Here is a 19,529-nt window from a genome sequence, read left to right as displayed (position 1 = left end):
GTATATTTCAAATAATAAAGGTAAACACATGATAAGGAACAACTGGGAAGTTGTGTGCAAACACTATTTCCCAATACATTACTCTACATCAAGCCATACTGTAAATCCACAGTACTCACCAGTTCACAAGCGGTCATATCATTCATAACTACAATGCATGGCAATCAATCCCTATACCCCAGTTCACAAGCGGTCATGTCATTCATAACTACAATGCATGGCAATCAATTCCTCCCCCCATTTCATAAGTGGTCATGTCATTCAGAACGACAGTGCATGGTAATCCACCCCCTTATCCCCAAGCTCCATTTCATTGAATGATGTGATAATACCTCATTTACGGTAAAGACTGTAAAAGCACATTCATAAACATACTATGTTCCCTTTTCCATTGGCCCATGCAAGTCCATAATGTGGGAGCACAGACTATCCCTGATTGGGTTGCTTAGGTGCATTCTGCCCCAGCTGTGGTAGGGTGCACTTTCTAGTTGAGTGTACAGGTTCTGCAAGTCATAACTCCATTCAGGGGCAAATGGCTCACCTTTGACTGCTCAAAGATTATGAAGCAAGCCACAGTAATTTGCCCAGCACTGATGACATAGGTATCCAAATGTTTCTGTAAACAGTACCAGAGGATTTCAGTCTGCCAAACACTAACACACATTCAACCACCATTCTGCACCTGCAGAGAGTGTAACTGAATCTTCTTTTGTGAGGCCCTCTGAAATCAGGATATGGTTTCATAAGTGAAGGCAAGGCAAGGCAAAAGTTGGGCCATTAACTTCATTGATGACAATGTAAATTGGTAGGAATAGTGTCCCAGCCAGCCACCCCATGAATCCTGTTTGTCAGAAAACCCTAGCATCATGAACTTTTCCAGTGCACCCATGCTGGTGACCATAAATCAGCCTCTGTGGTCCACCAGGGACTGCATAATAATGAACTAGTAACCTCTGCAGTTTATGTGCTCATGTGCTCCTTAAGGAGGACAAACTCTGGGCACATAAGTCCTATCAATGACCCCAGCACAGTTTGGAAACCCCATTCTCTCAGCAATCACTTAAGGGATATTGTTTTTGCCCACCACCTTTGGGCAAATCACATGCCTGATGTACGCCAAAAACTCCATGACCACTTTACCCATGGTTGAATTTCCAACACTGAACTGGTTAGCAGTGGACCTGTAGCAGCCTGGGCTAGCCAGCTTCCAGCCAGTTATAACAACCTGTTTCTGGACCGATGTGGCTGCCCCGTATGTCTGCTGATGGTGAAGAATGGGGTAGGCTGCTCACAAAACTCTAGAAATGCAGCTTTCCTACTGTGAAAGTTCTGGACCAACTGCTGGTCATCTCAGGTCTATATGATGATGTGATCCCACCAGTCTACATTTGTGGCCCTGCTCCAAAAGCTCCCGTCTATGCAGGGGGCATCAGAGGCTATGCTGAGAGTTGTAAGCAGCATCAGCCAATTCCGTTTTTCCATGTCTGTAACATAGAATCAAAGAATCATAGAACTGAAAGGGACCTTGAGAGGTCATCTAGTCCAGTCCCCTGCACTCGTGGCAGGACTAACTATCTAGACCAGGGGTAGGCAACCTATGGCATGCATGACAAAGGCGGCACCCGAGCTGATTTTCAGTGGCACTCACACTGCCCGGGTCCTGGCCACCGGTCCGGGGGGCTCTGCATTTTAATTTAATTTTAAATGAAGCTTCTTAAACATTTAAAAAACCTTAGTTACTTTACATACAACAGAGTTATATATTATAGACTGATAGAAAGAGATCTTCTAAAAACATTAAAATGTATTACTGGAGCACAAAAGCTTAAATTAGAGTGAATAAATGAAGACTCGGCACACCACTTCTGAAAGGTTGCCAACCCCTGATCTGGACCATTCCTGACAGGTGTTTGTCTAACCTGCTCTTAAAAATCTCCAATGATGGAGATTCCACAACCTCCCTAGGCAATTTATTCCAGCGCTTAACCACTCTGACAGTTAGGAAGTTTTTCCTAATGTCCAACCTAAACCTCCCTTGCTGCAATTTAAGCCCATTGCTTCTTGTCCTATCCTCAGAGGTGAAGAAAAACAATTTTTCTTCCTCCTCCTTGTAACTTGAAGACTGTTGTCATGTGCCCTCTCAGTCTTCTCTTTTCCAGACTAAACAAACCCAATGTTTTCAATCTTCCCTCATAGGTCATATTTTCTAGACCTTTATTCATTTTTATTGCTTTTCTCTGGACTTTCTCCAATTTGTCCACATCCTTCTTGAAATGTGGCGCCCAGAACTGGACACAATACTCTAGTTGAGGCCTAATCAGAGCGAAATAGAGTGGAAGAATTACTTTTCATGCCTTGCTTACAACACTCCTGCTAATATATCCCAGAATTATGTTCCCTTTTTTTGCAACAGCGTTACACTTTTGACTCATATTTAGCTTGTGGTCCACTATGACCCCCAGATTCCTTTCCACAGTACTCCTCCCATTTCTCATTTTGTATGTGTGCAACTGATCATTCCTTCCTAAATGGAGTACTTTGCATTTGTCCTTATTGAATTTCATCCTGTTTACTTCAGACCATTTCTCCAGTTTGTCCAGATCCTTTTGAATTTTAATCCTATCTCCAAAGCACTTGCAACCCCTCCCAGCTTGGTATTGTCCACAAACTTTATAAATGTACTGTCTGTGCCATTATCTAAATCATTGATGAAGATATTGAACAGAACCAGACCCAGAACTGACCCCGGAGGGACCCCATTTGTTATGCCCTTGCAGCATGACTGTGAACCACTGATAACTACTCTCTGGGAATGGTTTTCCAACCAGTTTTGCACCCACCTTATAGTAGCTTCATCTAGGTTGCATTTCCCTAGTTTTTTTATGAGAAGGCCATGCAAGACAGTATCAAAAGCTTTACTAAAGTCAAGATATACCACGTCTACTGCTTCCCCTCTATCCACAAGGCTTGTTACCCTATCAAAGAAAGTTATCAGGTTGGTTTGACATGATTTGTTTTTGATAAATCCATGCTGACTCTTACTTATCACCTTATTATCTCCTAGATGTGTGCAAATTGATTGCTTAATTATTTGCTCCACTATCTTTCTGGGTACAGAAGTTAAACTAACTGGTCTGTAATTCCCTGGGTTGTCCTGAGTTCCCTTTTTATAGATTGGCATTATATCTGCCCTTTTCCAGTCTTCTGGAATCTCTCCTCTCTTCCATGACTTCTCAGAGATAATCGCTAATGGCTCAGATATCTCCTCAGTCAGCTCCTTGCGTATTCTAGGATGCATTTCATCAGGCCCTGGTGACTTGAAGATATCTCATTTGTCCAAGGAATTTTTAACTTGTTCTTTCCCTATTTTAGCCTCTTCTGATCCTACCTTGTTTTCACTGGCATTCACTACATTAGATGTCCAAACACCACCAACCTTCTTTGTGAAAACCGAAACAAAGAAGTCATTAATCACCTATGAAATTTCCACATTTTCTATTATTATTTTCCCACCCTCATTGAGTAATGGGCCTACCCTGTCCTTGGTTTTCCTCTTGCTTCTCATGTATTTGTAGAACGTTTTTTGTTACCCTTTATGTCTCCAGCTAGTTTGATCTCGTTTTGTGCCTTGGCCTTTCTAATTTTGTCCCTACATACTTGTGTTATTTGTTTATATTCATCCTTTGTAATTTGACCTAGTTTCCATTTTTTGTAGGACTCATTTTTTTAATTTTTAGATCATTGAAGATCTCCTGGTTAAGCCAGGGTGGTCTCTTGCCATACCTTCTATCTTTCCTACACAGGGGGATAGTTTCCTTTTGTGCCCTTAATAATGTCTTTGAAAAACGGCCAACTGTCTTCTACTGTTTTCCCCCTTATACTTGCTTCCCATGGGATCTTACCTACCAACTCCCTGAGTTTGCTAAAGTCTGCCTTCTTGAAATCCATTGTCTTTATTTTGCTATTCTCCCTCCTACCATTCCTTAGAGCCATGAATTCAATCATTTCATGATCACTTTCACCTAAGCTGCCTTCCACTTTCAAATTCTCAACCAGTTCCTCCCTATTTGTCAAAATCAAATCTAGAACAGCCTCTCCCCTGGTAGCTTTCTCCACCTTCTGAAATAAAAAATGGTCTCCATTACATTCCAAGAATTTACTGGATAATCTGTGCCCTGCTGTGTTATTTTCCCAACAGATGTCTGGGGAGTTGAAGTCCCCCATCACCACCAAGTCCTGTGCTTTGGATGATTTTGTTAGCTGTTTAAAAAAAGCCTCATCCACCTCTTCTTCCTGGTTAGGTGGTCTGTAGTAGACCCTACCATGACATCACCCTTGTTTTTACCCCTTTTACCCTTACCCAGAGACATTCAACAAGTCTGTCTCCTATTTCCACCTCAATCTCAGTCCAAGTGTATACATTTTTAACATATAAGGCAACACCTCCTCCCTTTTTTCCCTGACGGTCCTTCCTGAGCAAGCTGTACCCTTCTATACCAATATTCCAGTCCTCCTCCTCTTCCTCTTGCTCCATCAGAGGCCTTTGGTTGGTCAGAAAACCGCCACCAGACTGTCAGCTGAATGCTCTGGATGCTCTGAATGCTCATGGATGCTCTGCCCATATGCTGAAACAGGAGTGAAAGCCCAAGCAAGAGAAGCTCTTCAAATGGTGATTCCTCCATGTTGCCGGCTTTGGTTGCCAGGAGTGTGCAGACCCAAAAGACAGCTCAGCAGGATCTGTTGGGAACTTGGTAGGCTGTGGCAACTTCCTGTAACGTGTAGGGTGGCCAGTCAAGTTTTCCCACACTGCACCACAAACTAGGGGCTAGAGTGGCCACAGCTGGTGTGGGCCCTAGGAATTCTGGGATATGGTGATTTGACTAGGGTATGCATACTGCAGTGTGGATGCTGGAGCCCCATGTTTGGGCCCTGGGTCAGAAAGTCTAAACCTAGGATCAATATGCAATGTGGAGCTCAAACCCTGGGCTTGGAAACCCAGGGTCTATGGATGGAAGTTCCAGTAATCCTAGGCTTACATTACAGTCTAGACATACCCTTAGAATACTGAAATCTGTTATTTCATGATCACCTTCAGATTTGCAATCAATTCTTCCCTGTCAGTCAGAATCAAGTCTAAAATGCCTCCCCTTTCTTCCCTCCCCCATTACTTTCTCCACCTTCTGAAACAAGAAGTTGTCCCCATACATTCGCAGAACTGACTGGACATTCTTTGTTTTGCCATATTACTTTTCCAACATATATCTGGGTAGTTAAAGTCTTGTGTTCTGGATATTTCTGTTTGTTTTAGTAGCACCTTGTGCACTTCCTACTCCTGATTTGGTGGACCCCCCACCATGATGTCACCCCTATTTCTCTCCCCTCCCCTTTTATCTTCACCCAGAGACTTTCAAATGATCTGCCTCTCAGCTCCTTCAGGACCTCAGAACAAGTGTATGTGTTCTTAATGTACAGTGCAACATCTCCTCCCTTTCAGAAAGAACTCTGTCTGTTCTTTCTGAAAAAGCTGTACTCCTCTGTACCAATATTCCAGTCATGAGATTTATCCCACCAAATCTCTGTGATGCCAATTAAGTCATAATTTAGCTTGTGTCCTAAAACTTCCAGTTCTTCCTGTATATTCCCCAGGCTCCATGTATTTGTGTATAGACATCTAAGATGTTAAGCAGATTCCCCTGCTGATTTCCCTCTTGTTGCTTCTCTGACCTTATTGTTATTTTCCGCTCCTCCCCCCAGTTCTTGACTTAGGCAACCAGGGGACCTGGGTGGGGACCTGAGCACTGTGTACTATCCAAGGTGCCCAGCAGGCAGTCTCCTCCCTGAAGAGCAGCAGGTTCTCCTTCCTTCTCAGGTGCCACTGTAGTCTTCTCTGGTTGGCTTTTATCCTCCTTTCTAGATGTATGCATTTTTGTGTATGCATTATGATAATGATGATAATTGTATGACTACAAACTATTTTTCTACATGACCCCTACCAAGCGGCGCAACTGAAGGGAAAGCCCTCCTCAACCCCTGTGGCCCAGGTTTGGTGCATCCCTAGTTGCACTGTGGGGATGGTGCATGTACATTCCACTCAGCACATAGGAGCTGTGAGGAGATGGAGATGGAGGTGAACTGTTCAGCGAATTTAAGCTGCCAAATTCTAACAAACTTCTACTGAGTGCCTGTAAACTGAGATTTTTCACGGGTTTATGACTTGGTCAAATTTGAGTGGATTTTCAGAAGGATGGCAAAAAGCACATCCCTAGCGCCAGGATGATCACCCTGACAAATTTCTATGTCTTGATCCAAAGCATAGAGATTCTACTACTTCTCAATGAATTTTTTTCAACATACACAAAACAATGTATTTTTCCCAGATCTCACTCTTGGAAATGGCTGAATCTTTTAGCTGAAGCTTTCCAAAAAAAATTCAGCTGGAGGCAAACACTTGACCTGGAAAACTTCAGCCTGAACAGTTAAAGTTTGGCAAAGTTATAAGCAACTGAAAACAGTGTCTGAGAGTGTAGGGTCGAGCAGCCTTAACTGTAGGCAATGAAAAAATATGAATAACTGAATTTATGTATTTTTCACTAGTAACTCTGATTATTTTCTCAGCACTAATAGTGAAAATAGGCTAGTAAATTTCACTTTCATTATACTCACTATCACTTCCTAGCTCTGATGCATTATACAATTCAAGGGAATATTTAAGTCCAAAGGAAAATGGTATTCATTAGATTGTTTTTAATTCTGTGAAAACATTTCTACTGATCTTGTCAAAACCTTGTTTTTATAGAACCTAACTTTTAAGTGTACAATACGTTGGTCTGATAGTATCCCTCTTATTTTTTGCAACAACATGTATTAGAATAGTTAGGCAATTCTTTGTATCTGTTATAGAGATATTTTCCCATCCTTTACAGAAAAATATTGTGGGTTTGACAAAGTATTTCTCTGCTCTTAATCAGTTGTACTGTGCTTTGAAAATGTAATGTGCTATAAAGCTGTTAGGTATTATTAAATATTACTATTGTTTTATTTTATTCTCATAATTTGCTGTAATATAAGAAAATTCCTAGGGAACACTTAAGATTGACCTCAACCTGTGTCTGAATTCTGCCACGTGACCATGATAAAAGATCACAGAAAGAATCCTGTTTTCCCTCCCTTGCTAGCTATCCTACCCTCTTTCAGGGCCCAGTCTTGGGGCCAGATTCTGATCTCAGTTTCAGAGGTGTAAATCTGGAGGAACTCCACTCATTTCAGTGCAGTTACTGTAATTTTAAACAAGTACAACTGGGAACAGAATCTAACCCTTACTCTTTAAAACTTCTGTGAAGACTGGTACTCATGGATTATAGACAATTATAAACCCCACTGAAAACTGGGACTTCAAATGCACGGTTTCAGTTGGTTGACTAGTGTGTAAATCTCTGGGGTCACACATATGGTGGCACTCCGGAAATCTGCCTGACCATTTAAGAAAGCAGCAAGACTATGGCTTTGTAGCAGCAGCCGAGCAGTCTGTCTTGCTTGAATCTGACTCTAGACTTTGAACACTGGCTTTTCCCTGCTCCTACAGCAATTGATCCAACAACAGGAATACAGGTGTGGGAGAATAGCTCCACTCCTGTTTCAGGCCAGCAAGGATTGGTATTGTTTTATATGCCCTTGACTTCAACCTTGAGCACTGATGCCTTGTTCATTTGTGAAAGGACTGCTATTTTAGGCCTTAACAATATTTTGACACTGTGTTCATCCCAAATTGAGACAAAAAGTCGAACTGTCATATATTTTTGCGGATAAAAAGTTCTGAAATTTTTTTATTTGGAATGCCAAAAAGCAACATTTTGACATTTTTGATTGAAACAAAATGTTGATTTGAAGAGATATATTTAGTTTTGAATTGATATTTCAACTTAAAATGACATTTTAAATGGAAACGTTTCTGTTCAAATTTACATTTTGAAATGAAGTGTTTCAGTTCAAATTAACAGGAAACAAAACTTTTCAATCTGAAATGTCGCCTGGGGGAAAAATATATTTTCCTGTGCAGCACATTTTCAGATAAAAAAACTTTATTGGAAATTTTTTGTCTAACTTTATAAGCAATGATGTAAGAATAAATAACAATAGCATAATGATAGATGTAATGGAATGTGCCTTAGTCACAGTGCTGTGGTAAAAAATTTTAAGGGTAAAATTTCTGATTGTTTGTACTGTAAGGAATTCTAGACTGAAGTTTTAAAGAAAATTTGGACATCAAAGACAGAAGTGCTCCCCTTTTAGCATAATGTATCTGAGTTACAACATATTTTTATTTTCAAAAAAAAAATGCTGCTGGAAAGAAATATTGGTGTTGTTAGGAACAAAGAAATCACAAGCAGTAGCATCTTTTCTAAAGAGTAAGAATAAGTTCATGAAGGACCAATTGGCTTCTATTCATGAAACCAGACCTGTGAGCAACCCTTTATAATCCCAGTTCCTGCAAAATGATGGGAGAAGATAAAGGGGTTGTTGTGTGGCTTGGAAAGAAAGAAAAGGCTCAAAGAATGTGCAAAAAGAAAAAAGATCAGAGAGTTAAGGAACAACTATATTATGTGTTATACAGAAGACAAGGAGCTGAAATACGGTACAGAAGGCAAGGGAAAGCCAGTGAATTCATATTAGTGAATACTAGTGATACTCAAAGGGGTCTAGCTAGTAGATGTATATTCATGAACTCTTATGTTTATGTGTAAAATATGAGCCATTCTTTATCTTTCAGGTTAACTGTAAAGTTGAGTTTTCTGACTTTTGTGCATTTAAATTCTCAGCTATAACATCAACATATTTTTGTGGATCTTTTCTGTTTATTTTTTTAAAAAGAAACTAAACAGAGAAACCACTTGTATGTTTAGCTAGTTTCAGTAAGTGCAATTTATTCAATATATGGAGTTACAGGCAGACATATATTTATTATGTTAGTTTCCTTCATTTTATAAAAACACATCTAGAGTGGCCTCTAGGGCATGTGCAAAAAATCATTAATATTTGCAAACATACATTCGTCAACTGGACTTGTCAATTAACAATAATGGGAAATATCTCAAATCACCTCTTCAGGAATAACCTTGGCCAACAGATGAGCCTTGTATTATCATGATGTGTCGGTTTTTCTAAATAGTCCCGAACCACTTCTTCCTTCACAGAGGGCTGGCCACCTCCTCCCCATGCTGTGCTGCCCAGCGCAGTAGTCTGGGAGCTGACCTTGTTCGTGAAGACAGAGGCAAAAAAAGCATTGAGTACATTAGCTTTTTCCACATCCTCTGTCACTAGGTTGCCTCCCTCATTCAGTAAGGGGCCCACACTTTCCTTGGCTTTCTTCTTATTGCCAACATACCTGAAGAAACCCTTCTTGTTACTCTTAACATCCCTCGCTAGCTGCAACTCCAGGTGTGATTTAGCCTTTCTGATTTCATTCCTACATGCCCGAGCAATATTTATATACTCATCCCTGGTCATTTGTCCAATCTTCCACTTCTTGTAAGCCTCTTTTTTGTGTTTCAGATCAGCAAGAATTTCACTGTGAAGCCAAGCTGGTCACCTGCCATATTTACTATTCTTTCTACACATCGGGATGGTTTGTGCCTGTAACCTCAATAAGGAGTCTTTAATATACAGCCAGCTCTCCTGGACTCCTTTCCCCCTCATGTTATTCTCCCAGGGGAACTGATGGAGTCAAAGTCTGCTTTTCTGAAGTCCAGGGTCCGTATTCTGCTGCTTTCCTTTCTTCCTTGTGTCAGGATCCTGAACTCAACCATCTCATGGTCACTGCCTCCCAGGTTCCCATCCACTTTTGCTTCCCCTACTAATTCTTCCTGGTTTGTGAGCAGCAGGTCAAGAAGAGCTCTGCCCCTAGTTGGTTCCTCCAGCACTTGCACCAGGAAATTGTCCCCTACAGTTTCCAGAAACTTCCTGGATTGTCTGTGCACCGCTGTATTGCTCTCCGAGCAGATATCAGGATGATTGAAGTCGCCCATGAGAACCAGGGCGTGCGATCTAGTAGCTTCTGCGAGTTGTCGGAAGAAAGCCTTGTTCACCTCATCCCCCTGGTCCAGTGGTCTATAGCAGACTCCCACCACGACATCACCCTTGTTGCTCACGCTTCTAAACTTAATCCAGAGACTCTCAGGTTTTTCTGCAGTTTCATACTTGAGCTCTGAGCAGTCATACTGCTCCCTTACATACAATGCAACTCCCCCACCTTTTCTGGCCTCCCTGTCCTTCCTGAACAGTTTATACCCATCCATGACAGTACTCCAGTCATTATTATTTGCAGGAGATAATTCTGCCCTCTTCTTGTTTACAATGTCACCTGAAAGTGAGAACAGGTGTTCTCATGGCACTGTTGTAGCCAGCGTTGCAAGATATTTACGTGCCAGATGCGCATACTTCAACCATCATTCCAGGGGACGTGTTCATGTTGATGATGGGTTCCATTCGAAAACCATCCAAAGCAGTGCGGACCGATGCATGTTCATTTTTATTATCGGAGTCAGATGCCACAAGGAGAAGGTTGATTTTCTTTTTTGGTAGTTCGGGTTCTGTAGTTTCCGCATCAGAGTGTTGCTCTTTTAAGATTTCTGAAAGCATGCTCCCTATCTCATCCCTCTCAGATTTTGGAAGGCACTTCAGATTCTTAAATCTTGGGTCAAGTGCTGTAGCTATCTTTAGAAATCACATTGCTACCTTCTTTGTGTTTTGTGAAATTTTCAATGGAAGTGTTCTTAAAATGAACAACATGTGCTGGGTCATCATCTAAGACCGCTATAACATGAAATATATATAGGTAAAACAGACCAGGAGATGTACAATTCTTCCCTAAGGAGTTCAGTCACAAATTTAATTAATATGTTATTTTTTTAACGAGCGTCATCATCATGGAAGCATGTCCTCTGGAAAGGTGGCCAAAGCATGAAGGGGCATATGAACATTTAGCATATCTGGCACATAAATACCTTGCAATGCTGGCTGCAAAAGTGCCATGCACATGCCTGTTCTCGTTTTCTGGTGGTATTGTAAATAAAAAGAGGGCAGCGTTATCTTCTGTAACTGTAAACAAACTAGTTTGTCTTAGCGATTGGCTGAACAAGAAGTAGGACTGAGTGGACTTGTAGCCTCTTACATTTTACATAATTTTGGTTTTGAGTGCAGTTATGTAACAAACAAACAAAATCTACATTTGTAAGTTGCACTTTCAGGACAAAGAGATTGCACTACAGTACTTGTATGAGGTGAATTGAAAAATACTATTTCTTCTGTTTATCATTTTTACAGTGTGTGGTGTTTAGATGCTGCTTGTAATTATTAGAACTGGGAGCACTGGCTGTTGGGAGTCTGAAAGGACAGGAAACAGGAAGGGGGGCGGGGAAGTTGAGGAGCCTAAGTGAGAGCTACCGAGGGTGCAGCAGGAGCTTGGTAAAGAGGTTTCCACTTTCAAAATAAAGTCCTGTTGAAGTTTGTTAGTACCTTGCCTGGTTGCTACAACAGAGTGCAAATATTTGTAATCAAAATATACACTTTGATTTCAATTACAACACAAAGTACAAGATATATATGAACATGTAGAAAAACATCCAAAATATTTAATAAATTTCAAGTTGTAGTCTCTTGTTTAACACTGCGATTAAAACGGCGACTAATTGCGATTAATTTTTTTGAGTTAATTGTGTGAGATAACTGCGGTTAATCAACAGTCCTAATAATTAGACAATGTAAATATGCAAAGTTCAGATCCACAACTGGAACCAAATCTGTGCTTTGGCCTGTTATGGCGACAGGTCAGAGTTAAGTTTGGATCTGGAGCTGACCTTCTCCACTACAGTTCAGAGCGGTCTGGATTCAGTGTTCTGGTTCGGGTAGACTTCAGTTATATAAAGATAACTCACCTTTATCTAACTGTCAAGGGAAAAGCATCTAAATCCTTTAACTAGTGGTAGCTTTGGACAAAAATATTTTCCCTACACACATTCTGGTTTTGGGCGAATCCACTGCATTTTGGAGGAACCGAAACGTGGATAACCGGGGTTCAGATCAGGGGTGCTTGGATGCGACCGTTAGGTTCAGACCAGAAGGGTCAGTCTAAGCTGACATTCAGGGTTAGCGAAGGGGGGTCGGGGTACGGTGACACTGGGGTGCCGGGTGAGGTGCCATGCGTTCGGGTAAGGGGGATTCTGGTTCAGGCCCTGGGGGGCTGGAAAACTGAGCTGTGCCCGGGGAACAGGGGTTCGGGCAACTGCCCCTGGGGACAGTCAGGAGCCTGCCTGTTCGGGTGGGGGGTGGGGGCTGCGGCCGGTCGGCCTGCTGCGGGGGAAGAGCGGCTCTGCGGAGATGGATTGGAGGGCAGGGAGGGCCCTGACTGATGCAGCGAGGAGCCGGCCCAGCTTAGAGCACAGGCTCCCTCTATTCGGTCAGGACCCACGGCACGGCCCCCCTCGGCCATGCCTGTGGCCGGTCTGCGAGAACGGCCCGCAGGCGAGCTGCCGCGGGGCGGCGGTCACGAGCGAGGGGCGACACGCAGCCGAGCCCAGCCCGCGGCCGGGCCAGGCTCTGACAGGCACGAATTCCAACTCGAGGCCGGGCGCGCGCTGGAGGCCGCCAGCGCGCGTCCCCGGCGGTTGCGGCGCGTCCGCGCGCCGATTGGCTGGCCGGCGGGAGCGCGCACAGGGAGCTGGTCGGCGGCCATTTTCTCTCTGGAGCCGGCTGAGTCCTAGTGCAAGAGAGGCAGCCGAGCCAGCCCCCCTCCCCTGCACGGAGCAGTAGCTGGTGGTCAGAGAGGAGGGGGCTTGGGGAGGCGGGGGAGCGAGAGGGGCGAGTGGGGGAGTGTGGGAGGGGGAGCGGCCCCTCCTGGCTGGAGGCAGCCCGGCGGCAGCAGTGGGAGGGAGGCAGCGAGGGTGGCACCGGGGTGCCTGGGTTTGTGCCTCCCCTGGCCGGGCAGCGACTGCCCCTTCCCCAGCCCCGGTCATTGCCCCTGTGCAGCGTCAGTCAGCCTGGGAGGCAGCACGGGCGCCGCTCTAGATGGGATAAGCTGTAAACATGTTCAGCTTTGAAGGGGATTTCAAAACCAGGCCCAAGGTGTCTCTTGGAGGAGCTAGTCGGAAGGTAAGAAACGCGGGGGGTCTGGCTGTGGTCTGTCTGAATTATTGATCGTGTCTGATTTTCCTAGCCTGCCTGTTTTGCCTTTTGCACCCAGCGGCTGGGCCTTACAGATGGGAGCAGGTGTGACGAAGGGGTTTTACGGGGCAGAAAGAGAAATGCCTCTCCACCGCCATGGGTGATGTGTTTGCTCACTTGTTTTGATTTGTGTTTTAAATCAGGCCACGCACCCCCAAGAGCTCCAGATGTATTCAAAAGTGATCTGATTTGTAGTGGGAACCATGCTTGGAGCAGCTAGTTTCTAGGGCTCGTTGAGTGAAGGGAGATAGTTAGGAACCTCTGTCTTTTCTTTTAACGAAAAGTCTTCATTGAAACATACAACAAAAATCATGCGTCATTGGAATGGGGGAGGGATATACTTGTAAAACTTAAAATTAATGCAAATTCATGCGGCCTCCATCCCAAATGGCTCAGGGTTCTCAGGTCACAATTTTATTCCTTCCTCACCAAGTTGGCATTCAGATGGCAAACTGAAATCAATGTATCATATGGAGAGTAAGTAGCAGTCAGTAGATGCTGTTGCTGTACTAGAGTACTGTATCATCCCCCCCGTTTATTGCTAAAAGGAAGTTAAATGGTTTGGTTAGAGCTTGCTGATTGGGAAGGGTTATAAATAATTTAATTTGTCAGCCACAGGGGACTCTCAGACCTAAAGAGCAAACAAATTCTAAAACACTTTTTGAAGCAGTCTGATTGAAAAGGTGGGGCTCCCTTTGGTTCATCAATTAGATTTGGGTTCTGCTTGTCATGATCACTATCATGGGGGGAGCTGTTTGAGCTTTGATGTAGTGTATTTGTTGTTCAATAACATAGATTAAAATATAGATTTGGGGCTGTGTATTATAATCGTAGGTTTCAGAGTAGCAGCCCTGTTAGTCTGTATTCACAATAAGAGAAGAAGTACTTGTGGCACCTTAGAGACTAACAAATTTATTTGAGCATAAGCTTTCGTGAGCTACAGCTCACTAACAAATTTATTTGAGCATAAGCTTTCGTGAGCTACAGCTCACTTCATCTGATGAAGTGAGCTGTAGCTCACGAAAGCTTATGCTCAAATAAATTTGTTAGTCTCTAAGGTGCCACAAGTACTCCTTTTCTTTTTATTATAATCATGTTTGTTGTTCTGGGACTTTTTATGTTAGGTAGTAAACTTAGAAGTCTGGGCTAATAAGAGAAAATTATGTTACCTGATATTAAATTCACAGTGAACTTTGCTATCACAGTATTATCTGCTACATATTTTCATAAAGAAAATGTACATTAGAACTGTATTAAGTGTGTGTAACTATTCATCTGAATTATAGAGGAACTATCTTCCTCTGACACTTCTGATGACTAAAAGCCATTTATGGTCATTAGAACACATACATAGCATTACATTTTTGTATGCCAAAAGTTGAATAAATCTTAATAGGTAAAAGTGGCAATTGGCCGAGCATGCCCTTCTCTTCAGGAATGTGTTTCAGGTATTTTACATCCTTTGGCATCAAATTATGATCACTAATAGTATCACTTACAGAATACGTTTCCTCTTCCAGAAGGGGAAAAAGTATCATAATATCTTCTGATACTATTATTAATTTTTCTAGTTTATGTAAATTGCAGTTGGATTCCCAATCATGGTGGGAATAATATTTTATAATGTGGAATAATATTTTGTAATATGAAATAATTTACTAATATATTCTGAATTAGCACACACACAGGTTAAATTCCTATAAGGGTAAAGTTGCAAGGGTAAATGTTCAAAAGCAAGGAAATGTGAAAGCCGAAATTGAGCATACAACTCTGTCCCATACAATTTACTTCTGCGATCTTGTCTAGATGGATGGGCACCGTTGTCTTCAGTAGCTCTGCCCTGATGCATGCATCTGCCTTCCTAGATCTACTTAGTGTTTGTGTTATCAGTGGGACTACTTACTTGAGTAAAGTTATGGTTTTCAATATTAATATGGGCATCGTAGGAAGCTCTAATATAGATATGTGTTTTGAAGAAAGTACTTACAGCATTTGGTGAAGATAATAGTTGAACTTTATTTATGTCATGTCACATGAAAAATGCAGATTATCACAATTTCTGCATAACAGGACATGCTATAGTAGATATATTGGTGTGGCAAATATTTGCATAGAGTTCAGGAATTGTGCATCTCACTGTTTTTGCTGATACCACATGATAGACTTTTGTGGGGAATTTCCCCATACTAAAGGGTTACAAAATCCAAAACAGGTTTCAAAGTAGCAGCCGTGTTAGTCTGTATTCGCAAAAAGAAAAGGAGTACTTGTGGCACCTTAGATTTGTTAGTACTTGTGGCACCTTAGAGACTAACAAATTTAAGGTGCCGCAAGTACTCCTTTTCTTTTTGAAAATCCAAAACGTGTTTCTTGTGTCAATTTTTTTCTGAAAGTTTGAACTGTTCTTTGGCATAAACTCTCCCCTCGCCAAGTTGTTTGTACCTTTTAAAAAAAGATACAATTCAAACCTCTAATGCTGCAAAAGAATCCACTCGGGCAGATCCTGGCACCAGTGCAGAGCTCCATTGAAGTCCAGCCAAGCTCTGTATGGGTGCATGGTTCTGCCTACATTGATAAAATTGCAGGATTAGGGTTCAAGTAAATGGTACTGTTTAAGTATGTATATAGACTGTCTGCTTCCAAAATTAAGGCCTTGTCTGCTCTAGGAATGTTTTGCTGGTATGGTTATACTGGTATAGCTAAACTTTCAAAACACTTCTAGTGTGGTTTCATAAACTATATTGGCATAAATATAGTTATACTGGAGTGAATGTGTCCCACACTAGGCGTTATATTGGCATAGCTGCTATTAAAAAAAATTAAAAAAAAATCTTACTCCCTAACTAACATCTATACTGGTACAACTTTTAGGTGTAGACCAGGCCTAAGGGACATTTTAATAGGTCAATTTATTTGGAACGGACATTTAGGTATTTGGGCCTAAAAGTTGATTAATATGGTTGATTAATATTAAGTTGATAAGTTGATTAATAAGTTGATTAATAGGCCTACACTGTGTTGTACAATGGCAGGTCTTTCTTAAAGGGACACTGAGTTAAAAATCATATTTAAAAAGAGTTATTTACTGGTGTTACTAACAGCTTTCTTGATCCAAGATGCTGAATGTAATGTAATTTATCACTGTGGTTGTATAGAGTTGGCTTGGGTACTAAAAATAGACTAGTTCAGTTTTGCTCTAAATCATTTTACTTTTTGATTCATGTGCATTAATATAATCTGGAATGTAATTTTTAAAGGGAAATGTTTAAATCCAGTCTTTTAATTGAACTAAAAAATCATTAATTTTTGTTTTAGATTTCATTAAACCTCCTGATTGCTAGAAAAAAAAAATGTTCCTAATGTTACAGTACCTGAGAGAGTTCCTTTGAAGATTTCAGTTGTAATTTTTTAGTAATTTTTTAAATGTTTCATTGTAAATAAACCTGTGACTGCATGATATTCTCTATCAAAGGACCTGCAAACACCACTGGTAGTGTTTACTTCCATGCTTAGTCCCATTGACTTCAATAGGACTAGTCGTACTAGTTATGTATTTGTTTGCAGGATCAGCTATTATCCATGCAGAATTTATTTAGAATTAGATGACCAGTTGGTTTATTTTCATTTTTTGTAGTGTCTTCCTACAAATCGCACTGGTACCCTGGCTTTTGAGATCCTTTGAATATCACTGTTAGTTTCAGTCTTCATTTAACTATTACTCCTTTTCTTTTTGCGAATACAGACTAACACGGTGTTACTCTGAAACCTGAAGTAAGCTTCTAGGCCTTTTCATTTGAAAGGTAGTCTTCAAACTGAAAACTGATTGTCATGGTTGAGAGTTGAAGAAAAATCCCCATAACATTCTGAGTTACTTGTGGACTACCTTCTATACCTACTCCAGAGGTTGTTTTTGAGGTCTAAAAGGCTTGAAGCTACAGAACCTCTGATCTGGGGGAGGAAGAGTTGGTTTGGGAAGTGATGGGCCAAAGAATCACTTTGCTGACCTGCTGCCAAAATCTTTAGGCTGTCCTTGATTTCAGCTAAAAACTGCTTTAAATACTTTGGATTAATTAAGGTCAGATCTACAGTACTGGCCAATTGTCAAGGTTGGTCAACTTTTACCCTCAACAGAAACTTGGGTGCTAAACCTGCAACTGCATCCATGTTGGCAGATCCCAGAGCCTGTGTGGAATCCCATTTAAGTCAAAGGACTTTGAATGGGAGTAGGGACTTGCCCATGAGAGCTCTTTGCAGGGTATTGACATGGTAATGACATATTGTAATACTTGGCAGGACAAACTGTTAAAAGGGACACTGTCAATACAAGCTTATCCCAAAATGTAGATTTTGTAAAACAAACTTTTATAAAACTTAAGCCCATTAAATAGTATCATAATTTAAAAAACAACAACAAATCCAACACCTGTTTTAAAATAAATATTCCCCTGCAGTGTTTGTAACTCAGATATTTCAATACCACAAAACTGAAAGTGAAACTGACTTCATTGGTATTTTATCTGTTTATTAAATTGATGCTTGGAGAAATGAGAAAAGATAAAGCTTAAATAGTGTCAAGTAAATTGGGCTTTTAAAATTCTTTCAATTTGAATAATCTGAGGTTTTTAATAATGAACTAAGAAATTTGTTCACATAATATTGGTATGACTTTTTACATTGACATCATCACTTTAAGAATGAGAATTCTTGTATTTTTTAATAGGAGGTACACTGATAGGATCTAGAGAAAGTACTTAGCTTGCATAATGTAGTCTGCACGTGGAATGACTCACTAGGAAATAAACAGAAATTGGTGAGCTAAACAGTAGGAATAAGGGCCCCAGTACTGCAATGAGATCTGAACAGGCACAAGGGTCTGCTGGAATAGATTTTATTGTGGGATCTGGATTTACAATTATATGTATCTGTAAGAATTATAGAATTGTGGGATCTGTTTGAATGGGAATAAAAAGTGATATGTGACACAACTGGTTTATTGATTGAAAGCTTTTCATTCTTTCTTTCAAAAAGGAAGTCTTAAACTTATTTTATTTAGAGGTTTTCATTATATCTAATTTTTTTTTAGAAATGCATTTTACAAGAAAATATTTTATATTGCATTTGTAACTGCGCGCCAGATCACTGTTAAATTACTGGATCCTAGGGTTTTAGATTGTGATTAAAATTTGTGTTCTGGGTGTTGGTACCCTGGGAAAGAATTATAGTGCTTTATTGTACCTGCAAATGATACAGCATTGGCAGACCCTTATGCAGAGGTGGAGTCCAGACTCCAAACTGGTATAAGGCACTGCCCATACCAATATTTCTGTAATGTCGAGGCCTAAGTTTTGCAGTAGACTACACTGTTTCCACTGCATAGATCTAGAGTTCCGAGGTAATGCTGTTCATGTATTCTTACAATCTCACCAGGGAAACCTTAGAAACAATTTATAAATACATATATTTTCTGGGGGGTTTCTTCCTTCTACTTCATGGGGAATTTTCCTCATCCTTATATTGAAGTTACAAATTATGAAGTGATAGTTAAGGTTGCAGAAGCTATTCCATTCTAACCTGTTGTTCTCAATCCTTTGGTACTTTTTGAAAATTTGGGATGAAATTTCTAATCTTAAGGATGAACTTTTTTCTGTAAGTTTCAGAAAAATTGGACAAGATACTTAGTTATCAGGCTGTGGAAAACATACATCTTTCCAGTTTTGATATAATAAATCAAATAACATGCTGCTAAAAATTATAACCGGTTGTTTGTTTATATTACAGTAGAGTCTAGAGCAGGGGCGGGCAAACTTTTTGGCCTGAGGGCCACATCGGGTTTCCAAAATTGATGGAGGGCCAGTTAGGGGAGGCTGTCTCTCCCCAGACAGCTAGGCGTGGCCCGGCCCCTGCCTCCTATCTGACACCCCCTGCTTGTTGCCCACTGATGGTCCCCCCGGAACTCCTGCACCCCCAACGGGGCCCCTGCCCCATCCAACCCCCCAGTTCCCTGCCCTCTGATTGCCCCGACCCCTATCCATACCTCTAACCACACCCCTGAACCCCCCTGCCCTCTATCCAACTCCCCCTGCCTCCTTACCATGCTGCCTGGAGAACCGGTGGCTGGCCGTGCCGCCCAGAGCACCAGGTCAGGCTGCGGTTCTGCAACTGTGCTGCCCAGAGTGTTGTGCCAGTGGTGCGGTGCACTGAGAACAGCGGGGGAGGGGCCAGGGACTAGCCTCCCAGGCCAGGAGCTCAGGGGCTGGGCAGGAAGGTCCTGTGGGCCGTAGTTTGCCCACCTCTGGTCGAGAGCAGTGCTACTCAAA

The 19,529-nt window shown here is 41.6% G+C and overlaps 1 protein-coding gene across 3 annotated transcripts in view; it reads left to right on the top strand.

Annotated features, from left to right (window-relative positions):
• The first annotated feature begins 12,842 nt into the window (after positions 1–12,842).
• The window catches only part of UBE3C (ubiquitin protein ligase E3C), a 168,627-nt gene continuing 161,940 nt past the window's right edge, over positions 12,843–19,529 (top strand). For all 3 annotated transcript variants that reach the window (XM_073334553.2, XM_073334552.2, XM_073334554.2), the window contains exon 1: positions 12,843–13,143. In XM_073334553.2, the coding sequence (XP_073190654.2) occupies positions 13,078–13,143 (66 nt within the window). In that variant the 5' untranslated portion in view covers positions 12,843–13,077. The remainder of the gene's footprint in view (positions 13,144–19,529) is intronic.

This window comes from Lepidochelys kempii, chromosome 2 (assembly GCF_965140285.1).
Source record: "Lepidochelys kempii isolate rLepKem1 chromosome 2, rLepKem1.hap1, whole genome shotgun sequence".
In the NCBI taxonomy this organism is placed as follows: Eukaryota; Metazoa; Chordata; order Testudines; family Cheloniidae; genus Lepidochelys; species Lepidochelys kempii.
The sequence above is the reverse complement of the archived record's forward strand: the minus strand, read 5'-3'. Positions and strand labels throughout refer to the sequence as shown.